We start from the raw sequence: 26,101 nt of genomic DNA, 5'->3' as shown, positions 1-26,101 counted from the left end.
GGCAATTCCCTCATTCTCACCGCAATCAAGATAATTTGGCTCAGGATCAATACTTATTTTAATACATTTTTCAGAGCCCGAACAACTGATTGCTTCTCCCCGCAAAAAAGAATAAAAAAACATTAACACACTAACTCAATAATTTTAAAAGGTCTCCATGACTACTCTTAATTGGCTACAGGAAACGAGAGGAGAAGAATATCTCATTGTTCTTCACAGAAAATAAATACAGTGAACCCTCGTTTTTCGCGGGGGTTACGTTCCAAAAAGAACCCGTGATAGGCGAAATCCGTGAAGTAGTAACCTTTATTTTTTTTACAATTATTATACAATGAAATACTCCATAATACATTGAAACCAAAGAACAAAACCTTTTTACAGGCCCAAGCATTTGTTTAACAAATAAAAGTACTGTATAAACGTTTTGGGTTTTTTTTTTACAAATAACTACTGTACTGTAAAATAATAATTTTAATTATCAATACGAACTGAAGGCTTCAAATTGCGGAGATCAGCACCGCCCCACCGCGACCGAGTTGGATTAGAACAGGAGAAAATGAAAAAAAAATACAAGGTACAGTAGGATAAATGGTGCCTCACGTGTATTTCACTGCTCTTCTGACTGAGCCGTTGCATCCTGACTCCGCTCTGTAGCGTTTTTTTCTTCTAAAGCCAGGTGTGTGGCTAAATGCAGGTGTGTTTTTTCAAGAGAAGAACATAATTGTCGGTAGTTGTTTTACGTACGTGTACAAATTAAACCGCTACGTTATTGGCACACAGGTAGAGAAGAACCAGAGAGACTGTTTAGCCAATCAGAATGCAGAACACAATGCATGATGCAAATCCATGAAGCAGCGAGACCGCGAAAGGTGAACCGCGATATAGCGAGGGTTCACTTTACATGAATATAACTGGAAAGGAATAGCCATAGGAAAAACCAATCAGCCAAGCTTCAACCCCACTCCACCACTACTTTACCATCCAACAACATCTGAAAACCAGTCCAATACTACAGCAAAACTAAGAGAGCATACAAATCCTATTTTCCTACACCCAACACACAATTTCTAGACACACATCCATCTGTTTTTAGAAAGGAAACAGTTCATTATCTCTAACTCAGCAACACACAGCCTCTACAAAGCTGTCAAGCTATACATTTAGTGTAATTAAATGTGCCTAAGGAGACGAACAGACTGAAAACCAATGGCTGCCTGGGCCAGTGCTGGCAGGTATATGAGAACCGTGGTATGGGTTAGCTCACCTGGCCTTCCATTGAATCAGGCCTCCAGGAAGTAGCTTCTCATCTGGTTGCTCAAACGGCTCTAGCCAACACTCCACTGGCTGGCAAACCCAGTTTTAGGGCTTCAGTTCCTTAAAAGTATCTAACAACTCTGAGATCTTTCTATGACATTCATCTGAAGTCTCTGTCCTTCCTTGCTGCCACTCACCAGCTCCACAGGTGAAGCTCATCAGCCTAATCAACATAGAACATTTCCAGATGGTGCATTCGCTGCTTCAAGACATTTAAGCTCCGCTAGAGCATAGCTAAACTATGCATTGTTTCTCAGCCAAAACCAGTCCAAAAATGGCAGTAGAACTTATAAAGTTTTGCAGTATCAGGATATTTAAAAAGAAATCTTCATGATCTAGTGTTATGAAAAGTAGCTATTATTTTGATCATCACTTGGACTTAAACTTTAGACTAAACAGCCACTGAATTAGAAGTAGTATGCTCAGAATATGATCCTTTATTGTTGTTATGGTCTTAATAGAGTAACAGAAGTAGCTGGTTAAATATTCTCCCTATCTGCTTTGGTAACCAGGCTGCAGTTGGTTTCTTGACTGAAATGCTGCTTCCAGTTTGCCAGCTGTTGTTTTAAAACAGCATTACCTTAAGAAAAGTCATAGTTGGTTGTCTTAAGTCTTCAAAACCATGAAGGTCCATACTTTCGGTGGAAAATTTCCTTTTTGTAAACAAAAGAAAAGGGCAAGCCTTATTTAAGTCAGCTGATGGGCAGTAAGCAGTAGCAAGTGGGGGGGAGAGCCATGTCATTCTAGGTTCTCCACATCATGACAAAAGTTTAGCTTTTTTTGTCAAACTTAAATGTCTTAGTCAAAGATAACCTGAGTAAATACCAAATGGATCCAATCCTGCCCCAAATTGGTGAACTATGAATTGTTTGACACGTGAACTGAACGTAGAACTTGTTTATGTTAAGTATGAACTTGCAAGACTGATTTCACAGTGTTGTTGCACCATTTACACACAAACACGCATAAATTGTGGCAAAATATGAGATCCTTTGGAAAATCCACACACAAAGCTTTTTAAGGACATTACATCAAAGTTGGATCAGCTTGTAGTGTGTTTTTCCACTTTAATTTTGTGTGTGACTCCATTGGTTATAAAATTTCATTTCCATTGATGATTTTTGTGTGATTTTGTTGTCAGCACATTCAACTTTGTACAGAACAAAGTATTCAATGAGAATATTTCATTCATTCAGATCTAGGATGTGCTATGTGAGTGTTCCTTTTATTTTTTTTGAGCAGTGTATTTACTCAGACTGGTTCTGAGTAGTTATGAAACTAATGGATTTATGATCATTAACATAATTTCACATCTCTCAACCTGAGTACACATCACTGCAGAAAACAGAACCTTTGCTTCTACAGGTCCTTCTCAAAATATTAGCATATTGTGATAAAGTTCATTATTTTCGATAATGTCATGATGAAAATTTAACATTCATATATTTGAGATTCATTGTACACTAACTGAAATATTTCAGGTCTTTTATTGTCTTAATACGGAAGATTTTGGCATACAGCTCATGAAAACCCAAAATTCCTATCTCACAAAATTAGCATATTTCATCCGACCAATAAAAGAAAAGTGTTTTTAATCCAAAAAACGTCAACCTTCAAATAATCATGTACAGTTATGCACTCAATACTTGGTCGGGAATCCTTTGGCAGAAATGACTGCTTCAATGCGGCGTGGCATGGAGGCAATCAGCCTGTGGCACTGCTGAGGTCTTATGGAGGCCCAGGATGCTTCGATAGCGGCCCTTAGCTCATCCAGAGTGTTGGGTCTTGAGTCTCTCAACGTTCTCTTCACAATATCCCACAGATTCTCTATGGGGTTCAGGTCAGGAGAGTTGGCAGGCCAATTGAGCACAGTGATACCATGGTCAGTAAACCATTTATCAGTGGTTTTGGCACTGTGAGCAGGTGCCAGGTCGTGCTGAAAAATGAAATCTTCATCTCCATAAAGCTTTTCAGCAGATGGAAGCATGAAGTGCTCCAAAATCTCCTGATAGCTAGCTGCATTGACCCTGCCCTTGATAAAACACAGTGGACCAACACCAGCAGCTGACACGGCACCCCAGACCATCACTGACTGTGGGTACTTGACACTGGACTTCTGGCATTTTGGCATTTCCTTCTCCCCAGTCTTCCTCCAGACTCTGGCACCTTGATTTCCGAATGACATGCAGAATTTGCTTTCATCCGAAAAAAGGTACTTTGGACCACTGAGCAACAGTCCAGTGCTGCTTCTCTGTAGCCCAGGTCAGGCGCTTCTGCCGCTGTTTCTGGTTCAAAAGTGGCTTGACCTGGGGAATGCGGCACCTGTAGCCCATTTCCTGCACACGCCTGTGCACGGTGGCTCTGGATGTTTCTACTCCAGACTCAGTCCACTGCTTCCGCAGGACCCCAAGGTCTGGAATCGGCCATTCTCCACAATCTTCCTCAGGGTCCAGTCACCTCTTCTCGTTGTGCAGCGTTTTCTGCCACACATTTTCCTTCCCACAGACTTCCCACTGAGGTGCCTTGATACAGCACTCTGGGAACAGCCTATTCGTTCAGAAATTTATTTCTGTGTCTTACCCTCTTGCTTGAGGGTGTCAATAGTGGCCTTCTGGACAGCAGTCAGGTCGGCAGTCTTACCCATGATTGGGGTTTTGAGTGATGAACCAGGCTGGGAGTTTTAAAGGCCTCAGGAATCTTTTGCAGGTGTTTAGAGTTAACTCGTTGATTCAGATGATTAGGTTCATAGCTCGTTTAGAGACCCTTTTAATGATATGCTAATTTTGTGAGATAGGAATTTTGGGTTTTCATGAGCTGTATGCCAAAATCATTCGTATTAAGACAATAAAAAACTTGAAATATTTCAGTTAGTGTGCCATGAATCTAAAATATATGAATGTTAAATTTTCATCATGACATTATGGAAAATAATGAACTTTATCACAATATGCAAATTTTTTGAGAAGGACCTGTATAGTAGAGTGGCTTTGTTGCAGACCAGCTGCTCCCTGCCTTCTCCTTCCAGGATGCCTGGAAGCCTAATTTGAGTTTGCATATTCTACCTTCCACAGACAATGTTGCAGGGATGTTAAATCAGTAAAGCACACCTTAACGATTTATATGAATTAATTTCCTCCAGGGACCACACACTTCCGGAAACTTGTTTGCAGCAAAGAGCTCATAAAAGGTTATGTTTGCTGACTTGTGTGTGCGCAGGATAAGTGCCGCTTCACGTGTGCAGTGTTTATACATTTGCATCTTGTGTAAAGCTCCCGCCAGTAGGACACCGTCGGCTCTGCTAACCTGGCCGCCTCAGATGTGAGGAGAAGCATTTGCCAGGACTCTAAACTCCTTTTCATCTAATAAAATGTCACTGGACTTAAAAAAATGAGGAGGCTTGTGTGTGGTTTGTCCTTTAAGCTGGTGAAGTGACACCATTGTGCCAAATGTCAGGTCTGTGAAGATCAAGGAGAGGAGCCCAGCCGGGAAGAAGTTTCTTCAAAAAAACCAAGAGAAACATCTGAGTGGGAGATGCAGAGGGCGCCTCTTTAACTATGTCCGAAGTCTTGTTATTTTCTCAGATTATTCCATAATGCAGCTGGTAAATGTTAGCTGGCTCTTGAAAAAGCTGCCGACACAGCAGGATCACATGAACAACCAGTAACAGCTAATTTTTTAAAATAGCAAATATTGTGGAAACACAGAAGTGCCAAAGTCAAAAACATAAATCAAGTTTATTGTCATTATTTAACGTCAAACAAATAGATGAAATAAAATTAGAAATTTAGAAATGCATCAATTACATAACACATTTAAATCTTAAATTTACATAAAAAACTTATTGACCTTATTGATTCTTTTTTAGAACATTTCCTGTCCGGCAGAGTAGTACTCAGAATTGTTGTCCGAGTGCCAAGAAGGAGCCCAATAGATTTATTTTCACAAGAAAGAAAAAACAAAAAGGACAAACAACAAACATATATATAACGACAACAAAGTTACTGAAAAGTGCACAGTACTAACTAATACAAGATGTATTTAGTGGCAACTGCAGCTAAATATAGAGTATATCTGTGTATCTGTAAAAACCTGAATTGAAACACCTGTGGGTGTATGTGTAAGCGTGCTTATGTAAATAAAGTTTCTCCATAAGAACACTCAATAAAAGGCCTGAAATGCCACAAACCAACCCCCCAGGACCCGAGGCAGACACTGAGTAGATTAGAGCCACAGACATCCAAGCTCCCCCCCAGAGCACGGGAGCCACAGGATGAACACCGCTGGGACTACTGCACCCCCTTCCCGGGGGAGCCCCTAGGAGCTGCAGCGACAAGCCCACAGGCCTTGCGGGAAGCCGGCTACGGCAGAGCGGACCCAGAGACCCGAGACTAAAGGGATCACCACCCCCCAGCAGAGGCTCCACAGAGCCAGGGGGACCAGGCCCCGCCAAGCAGCCACTGGGTATGAGCCAGCACACACCTGAGAACACAGCCCTCAACAACCACCAGCGCACCGGCAGGCAGAGACACCAGCCACCCACAGGGAGTGTGACAGGGGGGAAATAGGCCCGACATTTGATGGGGGTCCTAAGATGATCCAGGAGAGGGGACAGCCCAAGATCCAACCGAACAGAAAAACAAGCGCTCCGAATCACACATTCCCACCCTCATGCGCATACACATACACCCACACACCCAGTGTAAACAAACACAAGAATGAAGAAGAAGAAACCGTATATTCACTCTTACTCCCTATACACACTCCATTCTCCCAGGTCCAGGTACTAATGCCCCAGAGGGGCAACCAACCCCTGGACCCCGGAGGTTGTCCCCCCTGATTCTGGGGCGAAGATAGGCAGACCACCCAAGCCAACACTCTAGGCACCACCCGAACCCGAGCAACCCTGTCCAGAACCCTTACCCCTCAAATGTGGTGTTGATCTGTGTTGTTGTAGAGTGCATTTAAATCAACCAGAATCCTCAATGTTTCCATGCAATTTAACATTTAGAGCTGGGTGCAGGCACCAGAGATGAGGCTAATTAATTAGATACTCCCTGGATGCCATTAGGTGTGCACACCCCCAAGGTTTTAATTGTGCATGTCATAAAAATGTTATAAGTGAGAGTGTCTAGGTTGTACAATAAAACCGGACCGAGAACCCCAAAGAACTGAAAGCACCAGTGCCAGCCAGGGTGCCACCCTGCCCACCACCTTGGCCAGGGGAAAGACGCTGGCCCAGCAAACCAAAGAGTGCCACAGCCCACACTGCAAAAAGGCAGCACCACCTTTCAGATACGGAATCATCATCATCCAGGCCAGCCAAGAAATACCTCCCACCGAGCCAGTGCCACACCAACAGAGACACCACACATGTATAGATATTTCTCTTATTATAAATCTACCCTCTGAATCTGTAACTGTATCTATTAGAGTGAATTTAACATTTTGTTGAATTAAAACTGCTACTCCCCTTTGACTAGAGTTATAGCAGGCAAAAAACAAATTAGAAAACTCAACTGATTAAAGATCATTTGCAGCTGTGGCAGACTTATGGATTTCCTGTAATAAGAGAAACGTCTTTAAACATCTTTAAATGTTTCCTTCTGGTGTCGGCTCTATGCACATTCCATGTGACAAACCTTAATGTGCCAATAGTGTGTGTGTAGTTAAAGTTGGACAGTGCATGTCACCACGGAAACAGATAGACCCAAGGGAAATCAGAAGCAGAGATTTAGGAAAGAGACAAAAAATTAAGAAGGTGGTGTGGGTAAGATGGGGTGAGAAGATATAAGGTTATTATATGAAATGTTCGTGTGATTGGATATGTGTGAGTTTACATGTTTTTGTGTGACAGAAAGAAAAAAGACTGACAAAGGGATATCTCTATTTCACAAACAAGCTTGGGCAGATCCATAAAGTGAGTCTTTTTAGATCGAAGCAATCATCTCAAGTGGATCAACCAACTTTGATGGAGAAGGCTGACAGAAAAAAATTACTTATTGAAATGCAGCTCAAAGCTATGAATGAATTCATTTAAATTGAAACATGTATAAATTCATACATGCTTCTAGTAAAGGGGAAACATTTATTGGTATTGGAAATGTTAAAATGTATTAAATAATTATTTGTCTAAACTTGTGTATTATTATAGTCACCAAAGAAAACACTTAAATGGATCTTTCCTCCTTTTTTAACTGTTCCCTTTAACTACCTTGAAAATATCTTTGACAAGACTGTTAGATTAGTCAAATACCTCATATCCTATCCCAAAGGCAGCCTATATCTTGAAAATGCAAAAATTATTACTATGATGTTATTTTGACCCAAAAGTGTTTTGCTTAAAGGAGGTTTTGTCTGAATCTCTTGTATGAATGTCCTTATTTTATAATTTAGGAATGCTGAAAAGACTGCTTGTTAAAATCCATTATTTAATTTTAAACGATTAACGTATTGAATCCTGAAATGTAAGCCTGTCTTTTTATTCCACGTATTTGGACTCCCTGCATGAAAACAGCACCAAATGATAGCATATTTTTTCAAGCAGTGATTGCTTACATGTTTGGATCTCTCTAGCGATTGAACAATGTGGCAAAAACAGATACTTCCATCAGTTTCCCCATTGGCTGTGCAACGCAATGAGACCACATGTTGTCCAAAGCCTATACATGATTGGGCTGATCAGGCTGGTGTCATACAACTTGATTTTTAGCTTAAATAGAGTCAAAACAGTAAACAGAATTAGCATAAAATATCGGCTTGTCCAAGTTGAACCTAGCCTGATCAACTTGCCAGATTTTGTATGCAATTCCTGCAACACTTTCCTCTCCTTATGCCGTAATGTGTTCAGCATCTCTGGAGATTTCATTAGCATCACAGAGCAGTTTTCTTCATATCCAATTTTGTTCTAGAGTGACCCAAAGTGAGGAGATACCCAAGGTATACAATGAACCTCAGGGTTTTAATATAGACTGACATATCCAACCTGAACAGCAGCTGTTGTGCTGAAATCTGCTTCCATCTGGCTTGTTCTAGTCAAATCAAATCAAGACATAATGATAACATACTGTAATAATTTTGATCAAAACTCCAGTTTCCTATTAGCAGCATCTGCCTATACAGTGCTATTGCTTTACCTGAAATTTCAGGTCACTTAAGAGAAGGGATCGTTATCTATTCAGTTTCACTCAGTTGCTACCGAACATTGACGCAACAAGGCGCGTAATTTACAGAATCAAGTCACTTCAAGGCTCAACTTAACCAATGATGTAACATAAATCAATGCCAATTTAATGTCAAAACTCTCCTGTAAAGAGCAGTAAATAACAGAAATAAGAAACGAACAAGCAAAATCAAAAAATCACTACATATACTTAAGAGTTTTCAGTTCAAATCGTCCCAACTTAAAATAAACCAATGAAATTTTTACAACAGTTCATACAGATGGAATTCCTTACAAAGATTGTGTTGATAGCCTGGATCAATGATAAACCTGATATAAGGGGGGGGGGTGGGGGGGTGGGGGGGGGGTGGGGGGGGGGGGGGGGGGTATTTTAAGTCTACTCTCATTTACTTGTTTTAAACAATATTTGTAAATTATGCATGCCTAAGAAGGTTTTTCACTGACTCCCAAGCAGGGGGTACAGGTAATGGCTGAATACAGACTGTAAATATTTCATTCAAACGAAAAGCCTGAGGAGCATTTACAGCCTGTCTTATTACAGCTGCTGGTTTCCTGCCAGAACCTGCTGTTTTAGACTGCATATGTTCTATGCCAAATTCTGCAGGAACAGAGTATGTTCTGTACAATAGGCTAGTATTAACAGCAGACACCATTTTAAAATGATTTTAAGATGGATTTCTGTAACTGTTTCCTTTTTTTAGAAGCCAGAAGATATATTTAAATTTAATTATTACAGCTATTAGTGAGTTTTTAATTCCTCCCACATTTTCTTGCCTGTACTGATCAAGCTGGATCGTCACAATGATGAGACCGACACCCTGTTAAGAAAATAGTAAATCAATTCATTAACTGTGTAATTATTTGAATGTGAGACGGTTAAAAGACATTTCAATCGGAAAATTGGTAATTACCAAAGAGGACTGCATACAGTTTTTCAAAACGAGAGCATGCATACTTTTACATCTTTAATGAGGTTCACGGTTACTTCATGTGGTTAATTGAATCTGTCTTCAGAAGGTTGTTGATCGTATCACTGTTACAAACAGAAAACAAAGCAGAAAAGAAAGAACCACACAGATGCCACGTATCCCAAGGGATTTATAAGCATTCTCTGGGTATTTCTTCACACTGTAATGGAAACTATTTGACGATATGAGTTTTAAACCACATTCAAAAAGTATTTGCTCTAAACTCAGTTATTCTGTAGGCAGGATTGCTAGTAAGTGTCTTAGCTGCTTACTTTTCCACAACCAAAATCAGAGCTGTTAGCTTAAAATCAGACAGTATCAGCTACCATCTACTCTTTTTGAATGCTGCCCATCAAAATATAGTGATTTGCTTCATAGTGAAAGTTGTATGTTAAGATCTTGTATTTTAAGCTAGAGAAATTATTTTAACATTTAAGCTACATGTAACTGTAAGTATTTAACATGACTCAATGCTAAGTCTATATGATGCCCTACTTTAAAGTAATTCTCCCTTTAGAAATTTATATTGTTTTTGCTTTTTTGTCATACTTACATAGGATCGGATTTAAGTCTAGACTTTGACTAGGCCACTCCAAGACCTATATTCTGTTTTTTTTAGCCATTTAGAGTGGGCTTGCGGGTGTGCTTTGGATAATTCTTCTGCTGTATAACTCATTTGCAATTAAAGTTAGGGTAAAACCTGGATTCCCAATATTCACCTCCAGTATTTTCTGATAGAAAGTAGAATTTATGGTTCCGGCAAGTTGTCCAGGTCCTGAAACAGCAAAACAGCGCCGGACCATTTCACTACCAAAATGGAATGGGACATAAAACTTAAAAAGGGATTTTGTCTCCACTCTCCACAGAATATTTTCCCCAAAGTCCTAAGGGCTCATCAAGATGTTTTTTTTTTTTTTTAATGAGATGGCCGTTTGTATTTGTGTTGCTCAGCAGTACTCATTTGACCTTACGACTCTCCTATAGATGCCATTTTTCCCAGTCTCTCTCTCATTATTTAATCATGAACACCTTAGCTGAGGTAAATGAGGCCAGAAGATCTTTAGATGTCGCCAGGTTCGTTTGTGACATCTTGAATGAGTCACTGACGCGCTCTTGGAGTAATTTTGGTCGGCTGGCTATTCTTGGGAAGGTTCAACACGGTTCCACTTGTGGAAAACTGTTCTCACTGTGGTTTGCTGGAATCCACAGCCTTAGAAATGGCTGGGAGACAGTGACTGAAAACCTGGCCCAAATCATCCGTTCTAACAGTTAGTATGAGGTGTTGCTGCTTATATGCTCGGTTTGATGCTATGCTCCAAATTTCATTTTTGGACCCATCTGTCCAAAGGATGTTGTGGTGAGCTCAGATGCAACATGGCGAACCCAAATTCTGCCGTCATATTTCTTTTCTCTTTTTTTCGAGAGAAGAGGTGTTCTACTGACAACCCTTTCGAAGACTTTTTCTAATTGTCAGATCACGAACTTTAACCTTCAACAAGCTAACTGAGGTCTGTAGAGTCTAAGATGGAGCTCATGGGTTTCTTGCAGTTTCTCTGAGCTTTGCATGATCTTAACTCATGGGGGCTGTCTCATAAGTATTCTCTTGTCTTCAAACACTTCCCACATTGATGGGTATCAACAACATATTGCTGATATTTGTCCAACTTGGCAGCGTGATAACAAGCTGCCAAATTTCCTGATTTTTATAGAGATAGTCACTCAAATGATGATCAAATATTCAACTGTATTTGATTTGGAGTACCTGGCTGCAACTTTCCCTACTAAATCAGACTGAAGTAGCATGATGGTACTTTCAATGACTGTACTGACAAACATATATAAAATATGACAGCTTATTAGTATGTTATGTGCAGTATCTTCAAAAAATTACCACACTGTGTTCCACCAAAAAATGATCAATTCAAACATGACTTCTGACTCGGATATATGAGATTTTAATACGCGATCAAAAAGTAGGTCAAACCTTCACTCAGTTTTTGAAAACTGTAAATCGCAAGCATTAATATGCACATAACTTATATAGCTAGACACAGACATTGATGGCAAGCAGAGGGGAGGTTTATTGGATGAAAAAAAATGGCAAGATGATAGAGGGAGTAAGAGATGGGCTAAAAGAGGAAGGTGATTGAATGAGATGCAGAGAGTGAACCAGATGGAAATGGAGCAAACGAGACAGGAAACAGCTGCAAAGTAACAATGTCTGAGCAGATTCAGGTTTCTATTTCTGCCTCACACCTGGCTTTCATCTGAATCCTTCTGAAGTCCTCTTTAGTGACACACACACACTCATTAAGTTATTCACAACCTTTGACAAGTGTACAGTAAACAATAAAATGTGATCATAAAATAATATATGAATAAAAGCACAGCACAAATAAAAACAGCTTCAGAAAGGCAAGTGATGTCTTATTTAAACACATCAAGTCCTTTCCTGCCCGCTCACAGATTTAATTGCTACTGTCAGACATATTTGACAAAGCAATAATGGCCGATATGATAGAGGAACCTGGTCACTCAGTGTAAATCAATAACTTGGTAGCTGCAAACAATTAGCACCTTCAGTTGCAGTCACCTTCTCTCATCCGACATAGAAAGGTTCTGGATCAGGTACGTGGCCAAGCTCAGAACCCATCAGGCTGGGTTTATTAGCATGCAGCCTTCTGCATTGTGTTTATCATCTAAATGTGAAATGGGAGGCAGACCTTTCAGTGAGGAATGCAAATGGATTTGGATACTGGAGAAATTATGTTTCTGGTTGTAAATGTGGAAAATGACAAGAAATCATTCAAGCGTAAATGTAAAATATTTTATTATCTCATTCATGAGTTATTATAGTGATTTCCCTTCAGGCCCCCATGATTTTTCTTGGAGCAAATGTCAGCTGCTTTAACAGATATCAGTTTCTGTAAGTCAGTCTCATTGGTTCTCAAAAAATCTAATCAGTCTCGTAATTTGTTAAAGAAAATTAATTCCATCTGAACTAAAATACCTCCAGAATATTTTTAGAGGAAGAGGAGATTCTTCTAGTTTTTAGGATTAACATTTATTGAAATAATCAACCTGCAAAAAGAATAATATATGGTTTGTAGAGGAAAAGATCACATCTAACACTAAACTGTAGATGAATGCCTCTCTTGTAAAAAAAATTAAATTGGGTTAAAGACCTAAATATGATCGAGAATCTGCTTGACTCAGGTTTCAAGAGGAAGGTTGTTTTAGTGGTTTACTTCCGCGTTTTATGAGGTATGTTAATCTAAGAGGGGAAATTAAAAGGGGAAATTGGGAGGGAAAAAAGGAAAGTTCCAACATCAAGATTCATCAGAGAATCTGCCAGAATTCAAATCAGAATCTGCTCAGAACAAAGACGATGTGCTTTTTGGGGTCTAATGCATGATGATGTTTTTAATGGTCGACTTTATTCCAAAAGATTCACATATTTGTTTTTCATTATGCCCGTCTCTTTGGCTTAGACATGCATCTGGACACATGGCAGCACAGCTTCTATAGCCCAGGGAGGTCCCATTAAAGGTAGGACAGCAGAGGTGGTCCATTTTGCTCCAAGTTCAGATATCTGGAGGGTTCTAACTTTGGATTCATAAGTAACATGCTTGGGAAAGGGTTCTGAATGTTCAGGTGGTGTCCACAGAAAGTGCTTAATGGCCATTAACCTGATCATTTCCTGTTTTAAAAAGCCTGATTCGAGAGATGGTTCATTACCAGGCCTCTGCAGAACCAGATATGTTGAGGAAATAATTCAACCATTAAAATCAGCTGTATTGAAGCAGAGAAACAGCCACAAACTGTAGGCCACTCGTCATTGAGGACTGGAGTTGGACAGCCCTGGTTTAAACAAATGCCTTTAATGGGAGAAACATTACAGAGTCTTGCAGACCATCTATCAAAAGTAGACAGCTTAACATAGCATAGGATGCAAACAACTATTTAACACAACTGCAGGACCCCAAAGATTGATCAAGTCTTGGTAGCTCAGTTGGGCAACTTTAACATTTTATCCACTGAATGACTTTCCACCAAACAAACTGTGTTGTTTTGCACATTCAAGGTATTTAAAAATATAACCATTCCACTGAAAAAAAGCAGTTTCACATTCAAGATTTTGTCACGAAGAACCTTCACTATTAAAACTTGACTGATAGTGTCCTTCAGACAACTACATTACTGTAGTTACTATAAAGTATAAGTATTCTGCTGACTAGGGTTGTCACGATATTAAAATTTCAAACTTGACCAAATACTAAGAACAAAACTCAATACCATTTTGCAATACCACAACAACATTTTCGAAGGCTCAGGCTTTTTTCTAGTTAAGAGAAAAAAATATGTTACAACATGACAATATTTTAAATTCTTTTATTAGAGCAAAACCAAGTATGGAACAATACAGCCCTCATAAAGAAATATATGTTTTAAGTGTCACTTCCATGTTTGGCAAAGCAACAGACAAAATAATTATTGTATACACAGTGTAAGTGTTAATATCATTTATGGAAGTTTGCACATTTGATTCCATTGTGTAATTTATGTATTTATTTATAATTGCTCATATTTAGTGTGCCACTGCGTGCTTCAATTTGCCTGTCAGTTTGCTGTTGATACAAATACATCGAGGGTTCAAATAAAGAATCACTCTATACTAAAATAAGTGATGTTTCAAAACAAACATGGATCTGGCACATTCAAAACACATTTTTTACAGTGTAAACAAAGATCTTGCAAATGTATTTTGCAGCACCCCTGTACAATTTCTGTTTTTCTGGTAGTTTTACAGAATATCTTCTTTAGTGATCAACTACAGCAGCAGGATAGGTGTACACGCCATGTTAGCAGAGTTAAAAACCTCCAGCAGCAGCTGATTGTTTTGGTCAATTGAGCGGCTGTAAGAGGGGAAGGGAATGAGTGTCTCTGTTACTGCAGAGCTGCTGCTGAAGGAAGTCTGACAATTTGGGCAAATGTGAATAGGTCAGTTTGTATTAGTTTTGATGCAAATGAGTGTCCTTAAATAATTCATTATTTTAGTACCGATTATATCAAAATATTGATTATTTTGACAACCCTACTTGTGACACAGTTGTTGGGGAAGAGATGATGTCTTTAAGCATCAATACAAGAATGCTGGTCAGAACTGGAGCAAAAATTTCAACAGCTATCTTAATGTTGGCTGAATGTTTTTTTTGTTTTATTCTAGTTTTTGTCACAAGCAGTTGTTGTCCACTGTGGCAAATTACAAGCAGGTTAGATTCACCACAGGGAACTTTTACATCTCTGGGTAAGCTGCCAATGTCTAAAGACTTCCTTCTCCTCTCTAGGTAAATTACTGCATAAATCTGGACTTGATGTATTCAGCTACGAGCCATAGACTTAGCTATCATTACTTTCGTCTTGAGTGACCATTTTATGATACATTGATGCCCAAGTTTAACATTCCAGACATACAGTAATATCATGACTCTTTAGCCACTTTAAGCTTCCTTGTCATTTTTACACATTTTCCAGTTTTGGACACTGTGGCAAATAGTATTGTTGCTAAACACAAGCCTGAACACAACTGAAAGGAAACGTAGTAAAAGTTATGATAGATGACCTTCAAATAGGTGTTTTATTAGTTTTACTAAAGCTTGGACTGCTGCATTGTTCTTTAATTTTGATTGTCAACTAGCTTGCTCCCTCTATTAAAAAAAAAGTTTCACAATCACTCAATCTATTGTCTACTGTATTTAATGGACCCAAAACAATTTGCGATTTGAAAAACAACAAAGGAGGAATTCAGGCATTTATTATTGTCTATCCAGCCTTATGGACTACTGGTGCTCGGGGAAAATTAATGCAAGCGGTATGATAGATGTGGCAGTGAATACGGTTTCCTTTCTGAGTTTTCTTTTTTTATAGTTTTTGAACACACACTTTTAAAGCTTCTCTTAAATGGTTCTCTGTGGCTTCAGTTCTCATGGGCACAAAGACTTAAATCTGCCTTAAACATATCTTTTAATGCACTAGGGGACTGCTGCATTTTCAGTCTTTAATTAAGCTCTTTGAATAAATCTGCCTCCCAAACGCTGGATGCGTGTCTTAAGAGCAGTTTGCATCTCACTCCAGCCCACTTTCCCCTTGATTCCCTAGTGAAGACACACACACATGCTCACACACATCTACACATCTAAGCACAGGATCACTAGATCTCCCACAGTGATCACACACTCTGAACCCAAAAGGAAAGCGACACAATAGGGACACAAAAGCGTCTCATCTCCATCCAGTCCGCACTGCTTCTTACTGGCTAAGGTACAACACAACACAACACAACACTAGTTCTGCTTGGGGGTAAATTTGGGTCACTGTTTCTTTTTCTTAAGTGGACCAGTCACCCACATCATATGAACATTAGGTTCACTGCTGACTTCACGAGACTGGAGGAGACAGGAGGAAAACAAGATAATAGTCCTGTTATGCTGTAGTATCTTGGATTACTGTAGTTTCACTTCAAGTCTGTTTAACCAATTTAAACCTTTTATTTTTTAGTAAAAGTCACAACTCACTTTAATTAGGTTTAATTAGGTCAGTTTACTCATCAAAACAATTTTAGGCCTTGTTCTCCATCAGTTAATCCTATTTGAACATCACTATATTTAGTTTTAAGTGACAATTAAATTCCATATAAGCTTTTTGTTGGTCAAACTACATCTTTTTATCTTCTTTCACTGCCATATGCTAATCCATTCAAGATAAAAAAAAAAGTGTACCTATGTGTAATGACAATTTGTAAAAGAGTTGCTAGAATAAGATTTTAGGCCTTAACTTGAAAGGTATATACCATAAAACCCTGAAAGAAATCACCCTGGCCTGAAGGTGACAATAAATTCAACAATAATAAAATGTTAGCATAGTTGGCAACCAAGAAAATGTCATTTTACTGTCATATTTATAAGAGTTGAGTGGCTCAAACAGAGATTGGAAGAACCAAAGGAAATAGGGCATATTCAGGAACAAGATTCTAAATTTATTAACTTGTACTTTAGATTTGATCATCTCTGTGATTATTCATCTCCATAAATAATCAAAATACGAAACTATCTGGTAAAATAAATTGATAAAATAAGTTTGTTTAGAGGTGCAGGATGGAAGCAGATTAAAAAGAAGAGGCAAGGCACAGATAAACTGGGAAAAGGGGCAAAATGTCCAAAGATATTATTTTATGTGGAATTTTGGAGGGATCTGTTAACTAACTATTATTGAATAGCAAAAGTAATACAAAGCAATTTAATAGTTTGTTTGAAGTTGCTAAGCTTGTTGAGTTGTAAAGTTACTTTTTCTTTAATGTATGTAACTGTCATCCAAATACAAAGAGCTTTTGGATGAAAAACAGTTTAAACACCTCAAAAAATTTCAAAAACACAATCCAGACTCAAACTCAATTCCTTTTTAGCAGAAGTATAATGGTAACAGGGTCAGAAGAGGAAGCTAAAAGGCTCAGGACAAAAAATGTGGGAAGAAAGGAGGCCTGTAAGTACCGTTGTTCCCAATCAACAAACTCAGTTTGTCAATTAATACTCTGGCATACACTAATCTCAGTTTTTCAAAATCTAGAATTTTGTAAAATATTAGTTATTTGCTGTTTTGGTAATGTCAGATAAGATTATAGTCTCTATTATGAAGCTAAAGCTAGCTAAACCTAGCTTTGCACGTAAAGCAAAAATATGAAACTGAGGAAAATGGCTTACTGTGATTTCAAAATAGATTTGTTTTATTTCATAAATAAATTACTCTAACTCTCTTCCTTAATAACAAGCTTACAGTATATAAAAACATTAAATTGACCAACAGCACTTTTAGTTAAAACGTTAAATTCCTTTTTACATTCACCAGTTCAGTTATTTCCAGCGTCCTCTGTTTGATTTTAACAAAGTGAAATAGGTTTTTGATGCAACATGAGTTCTGACCAGTAAACACAGATTGAACATGCTTGAACAGAAAGCACTCTGCTTCCACAGCAAGCAACTCACAAACAAAACAAGAAGGTTGCTCACATTGGCAAAAACTTACAAACAGAGAAGCCAGTTTGATTTAGTCTAAATCACTGTGTATTTGTGTGTTTGTATAGGTAGAGGGCTACTTTGATTTAGAATAAATCCAGGGAAATGAGCCGATACTTCAGTAGCTGCCTGTTTATGTGAACATCGTTGTTACTGTGTGTGCCTTTTTTCTCCCAGATTTGTTCTCAACTCCCCACTCCTTTTATGACGACTTTAATGTCCCAGATCTGTCGTTGACTCAGCACCATCTCCAAACAAGTTTTCTCGTTGCCTCACTTCATCCTTCCAAGGTTTTAACATTTCATGGGTGACACTGATGTTTGTTAACTGGATCTCATCAAATTCATCCTTAATTATGGAAGCAGAGCTGTGGGGAGGTTCCCCTCCTGAAAGGTGAGCTATAAGAAAATCCAAACTGAGGAAGCTGCCATGGGAAGCCAAAATGCAAAAAGTCAGATTCGGGTTAAGCTGGTACTTGGGCATTTTAAATGTCCCGAGAAACACAACAACAATCTGAAGATAAGCCCTCCTTAAAGATGGGAAAATTAACTTAGGGCTTTGGGGTGGTTTTATATCCTGTTAATTATCTTCAAGTACTGTATTTATTGCACTCTTTATTTTGCTATGGGTGTCTTTTTCATCAGTTTAGGACATTACATTAAAATGAATATAAACAAATGGCCTTTAAAAGTGCTATTGTACCATTTTGGCTCAATTTAATAAAGTCCATGCAATTTTTACTGTCTAAACCACTTGAACTGTGATGTTTTGGGAAAACTGCACAGCAAAAAGAAAGAAACTCTAAAAGCATAAAACTAGTATTTTTAAGGTTCTGATTTTATGATTTTGTGAATTTTAATTTTTATGTTTTTCACTTCAGCTAACCAGCAGAATTTTACCTAGGCATCCTAAAAACACCACGTTTTGCAAAGGAAAGCCTTCATGGGATCTTCGAAGCCGTTGTATCATTATCATCTGTTTATATAAAAGCCAAAACAAGAGATGATGAAGGTTATCCGCTGTTTATCCTTTTTCATTATTAATTATTGTAAGTTTCATTAGTGAATGTTTATTATGTCAAAATGCTTTTATCTGTATGAATTGCCTTGATTATGCACAATGGTGCTCAGCAGATGATTTGTTTTAGTTAAAAAATAAAGTCACACATCTGTGAAACTCTACGGCAACAGGGAGGAAGAGCTGTTAATTGGCTAATCTCAGACTCCCTTCAGCTCATTGGCTGTGAGACCTCACATCACTCTCATAGTGCCTTAAAACCCTTTCCTAATTGGCTGCCACCCCTATATGGGTGTATCAGACCATACTCCAGAACAGCAAAGCTTCCATCCAAGTAAAAATCCAGACCCAACCTGCAGTTGTTATAAAAGTTTGGTTGACATCGTACAGTGCACTTAGTTTCCTTAATTTTTGCTTGAAGAGTTTTTTCCATGCCTTTGACTTGCTAAGCACCCTTCAGTGACTTTCTTCAAGCCAGTCCCAGCAAACACCCACCCTACTTGTCTTTTTAGGAGCAGACGCTGCAATTGCTTCAGCCAAGAAAAGGATTTAGATTCCCTTCCTGTTTCCTCTCGCAACCCTTCCCTCAAATGTACCGTTAGGTCATGAGATCTCACGGTTAGACTGTTAAAAAGTGATCTTTCTCTTGACATCAAAGAGTCAAATATAGTCAAATATAAAAGTTATTTAAAGTAGATGATGCTCGCTACAAGGCTTTTCAGCAGTACACCTGAGAACCAAGCTGCCAGCTTCAAAATGGAGCTCTGGAAATGTTTCCTGCTTCTCTTGGTCCAAGTCCATTTATTTTAGTTTTATTTAATGAAAATGTAATGCGCTGCAGGGCTAAGGGGAGTAAGGACCACCGAGATTATGTCCACACAGTTAAAAAGCCAGCATCAACGATGATGAGCATGGTTAGCCGGAACCCTTGTGACGGCGTGCTTCATGCAGAATAATGTATGCTGGTTGTGGAACAATGTATGTCACCATCCAGATGATGTATTAGTCAAAAATAGATCAAAAACCATATTTTTCACATTAAAACACAGCATGGTTCACAGTAAGACATTTGGGTATTGTCGTTTTATTACCTATTAATGTTATGAAATGACAACAAAAGGCAAAAGCAAAAAAGAATTGAACAAAAGTGTTTACAGAAACCTCTTTTTTAAAACATTTCTCTATTAAAAACTACATAATTTGTAGTTTTGCTGCAGCGGCCATTGGATTAAAAAAACCCTGTCAGCAAATATGAAATGTCTACACAGATTTTTTTCCAAGGCAAGGAACATTTGTTTTAAGCCTTTATTTTTGCTGTGGTCTGCACCAAGGTGATTGTTTAAGTTTCACAGTGTCTCCTGACTTATTTTGGAAACAGAGCTCTTTGATAGTTGGCAGCAGCTCTTCTCAAACACATCTCCTCATTAATCAAGCCCATGGTTAGATTTAAATAGCATTTGCTAAAGCAAAAACTGGCAAGCAATGATAAATAAATGAAGTGCAAATATGAGAAAAGCTAAAGTAAACATAACTAAATCTAGCTTATAAGTCATTCAATTAACATTAGCCTTTTAATGGCAAACAATAACCTCAACCACCAAAATTACTTTCCCTTTATGGAATATGTAAGGATTTGTCAGGTATTCTGTATGCATTTTGCCTGTTTTTTATTTTTCTCATATACACCTTTAATATTAGTTGAAATGCCCTACCTCAACCACAACTATAATTCTCCCATAATTCTAGTTGGATTTTTTTTCTTGCCAGAACTGGTAGAGCTTGTTTAAATTAGTTGATTTCAGATCAGGTTTTAAGAATATTTGGCAAATTCTCTGAAGGTGACCTGCATTGTCCAGTCCATCGGTTTTGATGTATGTGGGATAATTGTCCTGTTGGGACACCCAACGGCATCCATGTTTCAATCGCCTAGCTGTTGATTTGAGGTCAAGTTGGAGATTTTGAAATATTCCACCCACTTTGTGTAATGCAATAGTACACTGGCAGCAAAACGATACCACAGCATCATGCTGCCATTAACAAGGTCATAGCAGTATTCTGGATGGATACTGGTCCACAGTTTTGGTAGAATTGGTAGGGTTCATTTAAATTAGGGGTCAGACACTTTTACAGCTCTGAGAACCACTTTTGCCCTCAGTCCAGCTAAATAAAAATTGCTCAGTGACAAAAGCTACATGAAACAAATCTACTATAGGTAATTTGTTGTTTTTAGGTTTTAATATAAAGAACATCATCAAACTTTGTAGATAAAGTGATTGAATACATGTTCATAAATAGAACATTCAGTTTATAAAGAAATTAAGTCAAAAGAGCATTTAAATTGCACATAAAGGACAAAAAAATTACTTCATAAAAAAGGGATATTCCTTACACTATTAGTGTCATTCTTTGCAAAAAAGCTAAACAAATGTTGCACAAAATGCCTAGGAAAAAGTGCTAAAGCCAGCCTTTATTTAATGCATTTACATTTTAAATGATGCTCAGTTCACTAGCCTTTTTGGCCAAAGTTATTAAGATCCTCACTGAAGACTCTAAAGAGCAGCATGTGGCTCTGGAGCAGCAAGTTGCTGACCCCTGATTTTAAATGATCTATTCCAACCAATGTGGGTGTCTTAGGATCCTGGTCTTGTTCAACCATCTAGCTTTTTATGGAGGCGAAGTTGAAAAATGTCTAGGTATTTTCATTATTATCCCGCAAACGTAAGTAACCCACTAATACCACTGGAACCAAAACAGCCCACAGCATAATACTACCACCTCCATGCTAGACAGTTGGTAGGGTGTTCTAAGCCTCACCATTGTGACCAAACAGCTCAATATTTTCTCCATCAGACCATAAAACCTTTCTTGAGAAGCATTTGGCTTCTAAGTTTAGTCAGGCACAAAGGTGTTGATTTTGGACCAAGTGCAACCTTTCAGTCCAGGTTGATATAAAAGAGAGTTCACTGTACAGGGACTCTGGTGTTCCAGCAGGTTCCAGTTTATGTTGAGCCTTGATGATTCCAGGTTTATTCCTCAGCACCCTGACCAATCTTTCTTGGTGGAATGATGATCTTGGACTTTTATAGAAATGTCTACAAAAGCCTTTCCTAACTTGTGTAAATCTTATTTCTCACTTTTAGATTTTAACAGAATATTCAGTCCAGTAAGTTCTGTCAAACAAATCATTTTAATTGTGTCAAAGAGAAACTACCAGCTATGTCGAACATGATCTCTAACAAGTTCTGGCCTCGTCAAGTTGAGATATTTTTGAACTTTCAGCACAAAGTTATATTTTAGCCTGGATTTTGACCCACTGTGTATCACAACTGGATATTTTAAGAAAAAAATTGGTTTATTTTAATGCATGACACAAATACATGTTTTGCCACTGTTGTTAGTCTGTCCTTCATTTAAAACTCATAGGAAACCCTGAAATCTGTTAAATAACCTTTTTACATAGAGGCTGTTCACTTAAGATCAGTATCTTCTCAGGAAGCTGCAGGATGCAAAGCAAGCAAACAAAGATGAAACAAAAACTGCATAATCCTAAATTTTAATGTAGGGCAGCTCCCAAATGGTTTCCATATCGGATTCTATTGATTCTGACTGCAAGCATAAAATAATGAGGCATAATAAAAGGGCTACCAGTGACAAGCCCAGCTGGAATGTAAGAAAAGTATTGTGACAATGCCTACATTTACAATTAAATGCCATACATATCTTGCAATCACACTAAAGCTGAGTCACCAGCAGCCACAACCTGCACTCAACACTCAGGAATCCATGTGACAAACTACTATGATTTCTGCTTTCTTAAAACGGAGCAGTAACAATATCCTTCATGGACGCTCATCACTGCCAGTTTTTCCAGACAGCGGCCCACCAGTGAGAACCCACCAGGTATCACCACCAGGTATCAAACCAGTAACTGGTTTTGATTAGAAGGCCTCCGAGAAGCTCAGAGCCGTGATTGCATTGTAAACATGGTAGAAATGATGGGAGCGCAATCAGCAAAGGATTTGAACTGGAGGTTACCAACTCTGCTTCTTTCTGTGAAAACAGCACAAAGCTATTTGATGAGTTTCAGACTCAGACTGGGGAAGAAAACCACCTGAAAAAGTTGGCCTGTTTTTCAAGAAGGTTTTTATGTTTTTATTTGTAAAGAAAATATGAAATTGCCCTTTGAGATAAAACGTCTGCCAGTGGTTAGTATCAGAGCTGATTAAAGCTAACTGGGTGGTCCTTTTGTTAAACCCTGTTTACAACAGATATTCTTCATTTTTTCAGACTTTCAATTTATTTTAATGTTCCTCTTCTAAAGTGGTTCTTTAATATGATATACCTGTGCATTTTTTCTAATACCATTTCACAGATTCATTGGCTTTCTCAGCTGCTACATTGGAGCCTTTTAGGCTCCCTGCAGGCTCTGCTAAAGGCAAAAGGAACACTGCAGATTCCTTTGAGTGAAATTTGGAAAAATTACTTTGTGTTGTAATTTGAAATTGAAGAACAAATACCGTATTATTAGTTATTAAGCCATATTTCTAAACTGAAATTATTCTAATTTTGGGTGATGGTACCACATTTTCTTCAGAATCTGTTATATCTAAGTGGGTGGGTCTGCTTCTTTTTTGTAATATAATACAGTTTCTATACATACATGAAATAACCTCCTCTACCCCCACCACTCCAAACTAGACGATCACATTGTACTCTTTCTTGTACTTGTTCAAACCTTCTGAAAAGTTTGAACATCTTACAGAGATATCTGTTTTCATTTAGACAGGAAGAATCTAATCTTCCTGTATGGGGAAGTCCTCGGACACTCACAGTATTACCCGCAATTAGTTCAAATTAATGCGCACAGCATAACCTATGCCGACCAGTCTTCCCCTCTCTCTCCACCCCTGTTTTCTGTCACTGAAAAAAGGCCGTTAGTGCCACAAAAAATAAATCGTTAAAAAACCCCACAGAAGAAGAAGATAGCAACAATAACAATGGCAGATGGCAGAGTACTGTTTGTTTTGCTGACTTTTGAATATATTGATGGATGTTGTGGGACTGTCGTGACACACCTCTACCATGTCACAACTATTGTGGAGTGGCGGGCCAAGGTGTTGTTCATCATTTTTACATAGGGGAAAAAAGAGACCAGTCTGTACCTATATAGGGATCACACTTCTCAGTCTCTTTGGGGATGTTCACTCTGTGGTGATGGACAAAATGCTCTCACCAATCATCAAACCTCACATCCAGAAAGAGTTGTGTGGCTTTTGTCCAGACCATGGAACAGATGGTTTTAAAGGCCTTACTGTTGTCGTATACCCAACGCAACAGCTCTGCCTGCCTTCTTGGAACAAAGTCAGGCTTGTTTCTAGTGCAGTTGGACTCTGCCAGCACAGTCCTTTGTCACCGATCCCTTTTGTGGTGTTAAAGGATAGGATCTCTGAGATATTGATCATGACCTTTAAGAGTAGGATCCAACATATAAGCGGCTCAACTGAGATTCGTCTGCAAGGTGGCTGGACTCAGTCTTAGAGACATGGTTTGAAGCTCAGCCATCTGGATGGAACTCGAAGTAGAACCCCTAGTCTTCTACATCTCAGAGTCAGTCGACATGGCTTGGGGTCCTGGGCACTTCTCAGAAGTTATTCAAGCATTTCCCACTGAAAGGAACAGGGCAGACCCAGAACTTTCTAGAGAGAGTATTTATCCCTGGTGGCCAAGGGACACCTTGGGATCCCCCAATAAGTGCTGGAGAGTGGAAGATGAATGTTAACAGGTCTAAGTTACACTTAGACATGTAGCCCCCCACTGCCAATCAGATAAGCGAAAGACAATAGATGGGTGGGAGTTGTATACACATAACTTCAGTCAAAGGGAAGTGGCTCAGTTCTGCACCTTGTGGCAGAAATACATTTTACAACAATAAAACAAATGATCTGGGTTGGTTGTTTTGTACCTCACTTTCAGAAATCAAACGAAGAAAGAATAAAAACAAAGTAGAAGGAATTAAAGTTTTTAATTGTTGTTTACTTTGACTAGACCAAACATAAAAATAGCAATGATAATATTTTTTTGTTTGTTTTGATTTGCTTACCTTGTTCTCAAGGCAACACACCACAAAAAGAAAAAAAAGGAATTTGGTTAATCAAAATTGTTTTCAACTGCTGAAAAGGCTTAAAGGTGAAGGACCAAATTGGTCATTTATTTTATTTTTTTCTTTCTCATTTTTTTTACCTGTCTTTCAGGACTTCCATGCAGCTGTTTGCAGATTTCAGAGTAAAAGATTTAAAAACAGGCTATAACCTAAATAATTTAAGGGCATTAAGTCCAGATTTGTCTTGGGGTCAACCACGAAGCCTTAGCATCTGGATCACTGAAGAGTAGCTATGCCCAAATGTAGATGGTAGTGGTGGAGGTGGGTGTGTGCTCCACCATCCGGCAACATCAGCATTCAACTTTTGCTTTTCTGCTCTTACCACCGATGTCCGGCCGCAGAGTCTTATCGTACTCCCTCAGCAGGTTGTTGAGGATGAGCGTCGCGTCCTCCTGGTGCGACCGGGGCACCAGCATCTGGTTGACTGTGGTGTCGTGGAGGTCCTCCTCGTCGTTGCCATATTCCAGTAAATCGGAACTGAAATGGGAGCAAACCAAAATAATAATAAAACAAATAACATCAATTGATAAAATAAAACGTGGGTGTTGATTTGTAATGAAAAGTTTTGTCGCAGTCGAAAAAACAGGGCCACCAGTGATGCGCGTATTTTGACTTTAACCAGGTGAAAAACGCTTGCCAGACCTATTTTTCCTCTTTGTTTATTTGGGGGAAGCCCTGATACACAAAAAACAAAATGCGCAATTGGCCTCATCTGGCCAACTTTTTAGACCCAGCTGTTGATCAGTTACAAGCAGAAAGGACTCACCGAGCAGCCTGGGCGAGCAGAAGAAGTGTGAAGAGGGTGACCGCAAGCCTGACTGTCATTTTTCCACGCGCGGATTGCAGCTCTGCTCGCGGGAACTGCTGGACGGGGACCCCGGCGCGTGCTGCTGCCACCGCTGCTGCCGCGTGCAGGAGGTGTGTGCCCATCAATCCCGCATCTGAATTCCCTCATTCGCCCACGTACTTTGTACCCCCACGCGCGGTCCTGCTCGCTCCTTGCAGGAGGGCTTCCTCCGGGAAGACACCCGACGATCAATCAGGACGGGTGATGAGTCCGGAGGGATGAGGTAGAAATAGGAGGTTGAAGAAGGGGACAACTCCCTCCTCCCTTTCCTCGGTAGAGACTGTGGGGGCCAACACACCGGTTGGGGGGAAGATTTTGTCTGCCGCCTGAGGACCTTTATCAGCGAATGCGTGACTCATATACACCGTGCGCACTACCTGGGTGTCACTATCCAGATGAAAACAGCAGGAGACGTCATAAGCGTGATTAATGTCCCCCCTCCTTAAACACCTCTGTGACCGGAGATTTTGCAGATTGCTGCCCCTTTTTACCTAAAACAGCGCTTTTCTCTAAACAAAACAATAAAAATAAAATAAAACCAAACAC

General features: G+C 39.0%; 1 protein-coding gene across 4 annotated transcripts in view; it reads right to left on the bottom strand.

The window, feature by feature from the left end:
- Nucleotides 1-26,101, bottom strand: part of LOC124861683 (gamma-aminobutyric acid receptor subunit gamma-3-like) — a 190,925-nt gene extending 164,824 nt beyond the window's left edge. The window contains exons 1-2 of one of the 4 annotated variants that reach the window (XM_047355593.1): nucleotides 25,475-26,101; nucleotides 25,031-25,185 (exon numbers count right to left, since the gene is read on the bottom strand). In XM_047355593.1, the coding sequence (XP_047211549.1) occupies nucleotides 25,031-25,185; nucleotides 25,475-25,638 (319 nt within the window). In that variant the 5' untranslated portion in view covers nucleotides 25,639-26,101. Of the gene's footprint in view, nucleotides 1-1,264; nucleotides 1,463-25,030; nucleotides 25,186-25,474 lie in introns of those variants that run through there. The other 3 variants (XM_047355595.1, XM_047355592.1, XM_047355594.1) reach the window with 3 other exon arrangements.

This window comes from Girardinichthys multiradiatus, chromosome 24, assembly GCF_021462225.1.
Source record: "Girardinichthys multiradiatus isolate DD_20200921_A chromosome 24, DD_fGirMul_XY1, whole genome shotgun sequence".
NCBI classification, from domain to species: domain Eukaryota; kingdom Metazoa; phylum Chordata; class Actinopteri; order Cyprinodontiformes; family Goodeidae; genus Girardinichthys; species Girardinichthys multiradiatus.
This window is presented reverse-complemented; position numbering and strand designations above follow the sequence as displayed.